The 1,535-nt window shown below is 45.7% G+C and overlaps 1 protein-coding gene across 1 annotated transcript in view; it reads right to left on the bottom strand.

Moving 5' to 3' along the window:
• LOC147470759 (uncharacterized) overlaps positions 1–618 on the bottom strand; it is a 2,410-nt gene extending 1,792 nt beyond the window's left edge. Inside the window, exon 1 of the mRNA XM_086542598.1 lies at positions 1–618. This exon is cut by the window's left edge and continues 265 nt beyond it. Within this exon, the coding sequence (XP_086398724.1) occupies positions 136–531 (396 nt within the window). The 5' untranslated portion in view covers positions 532–618 and the 3' untranslated portion in view covers positions 1–135.
• Positions 619–1,535: the final 917 nt, after the last annotated feature.

The raw sequence follows: 1,535 nt of genomic DNA, 5'->3' as shown, positions 1-1,535 counted from the left end.
TAAGACTAGCCCATGGTCCTCAACGAAGGCTCCTGGTACTGCGCGAAGCCTAGGGGGTAGGGCATGGCGGTCGGCAGACGCCAATGCGAAGAATGATAAGCCCAAGAGGAGTAAAGTCTGGAAGATAAAAATCAATTAGTGTTCGTCGGCCGGGGGAGAATAGTACTTGTGAGCAAGCTTTAGGACGTCGAAATGAGACCAAGATTGTTCACCTGACTGTATGCATTTAATGTAGGCCTTGTTGTTCTTTACACTAATTACTCTAAATGGACCTTCAAATCTAGGAGCAAGCTTTGACTTAATATTGAGTGGTTGGTTAACTTTTCTAAATACTAATGCTCCAACTTCAATGTCCTTGTGGCGGGCCACTTTGTGTTGAAATGACAGTATTTTATCTCTGGAATTAGTCAAATGCTTCTTTGTGATCTGAAAGATGGACTTGTTTCTATTTAGAAGATACTCAGCATAGTTATCATTATATGAAGGAACTTGGCCTTCATCAAAGAGGTCATAGGGTAGTCTTTTATCCATTCCATATAAAAGGAAATGTGGGGTATCACCTAAGGAAGAATGGAATGTACTATTAATGCAAGACTGGATTGTCAATAGCGAATCATCCCATGTGTCTGATGTCGCATCAACAAGCGATCTCATTAATGAGAGGATGGAGGAGTTGAGCCTTTCTGTAATACCATTACTTTGTGGGCGGTAAGGGAGAATGTTAACACGAGTTACATTCATGATATCACATAGCTTATCCATGACCTTGTTATGAAATTCAGTCCCGTTATCAGTTGAAAAATACATGGGGGCTGAATGTCTATGACAGAAGTCGTGAAAAGCATGTGCAACAACATTTGCTGTTTTGTTAGGCACGGGGACGAGTTCACAAAAACGAGTGAAGTTATCAATGAAGACTAAAATATAACGATTACCATTGCGAGAAGGTAGAAAACCTGACAATGTGTCGCAAGAGACTTTCTGGAAAGGAAAGTCTGGAATGTCATATTTCAATGCAGGGGCTGGGTCATTGGTATTTCCTTTGTAATAAGGACATTGCTTACAAGACTGAACATGCTTAGCAACTTTGCTAATAAGGTGTGGGAAGAAGAAGCGTTGCTGAGCTAAGTGAATTGCCTTATACTTACCACAGTGTGCAGCTTCTTTCGACTCATGGAAAAGAGGAAGGATTCGACCTTCAAGAGATTCAGGAATAACTACAAGTTTACGAGATGCCTTGAGCTTTCTTGTCCTATATCGAGACTTGTAGCAAAGTAGACCGTTAGCATCGAGGTAAAGTTGACTTACTCGAACATGTCTGCTAGGGGGGGAGGGGGGGGGAGAGGAGGGGGGTGAGGGGGGGCTGAGAGAAGGTGGAGGGGGGGAGGAGAGGCGGGGGGGGAAGGGGGAGGGTGAGAGGGGAGGAGGGTGGAGGGCGAGGGGGGGAAGGAGGGAGGTAGGAGGGGAGGGGAGGGGGGGGGGTGGGGAGGGGAGAGGAGGATGTGGGGGGGAGTGTGGGAGACGGAGGAGGTCTT

Source organism: Penaeus japonicus, unplaced genomic scaffold (genome assembly GCF_977035675.1).
Source record: "Penaeus japonicus unplaced genomic scaffold, GWHDUDI00000001_assembly GWHDUDI00000012, whole genome shotgun sequence".
In the NCBI taxonomy this organism is placed as follows: Eukaryota; Metazoa; Arthropoda; class Malacostraca; order Decapoda; family Penaeidae; genus Penaeus; species Penaeus japonicus.
This window is presented reverse-complemented; position numbering and strand designations above follow the sequence as displayed.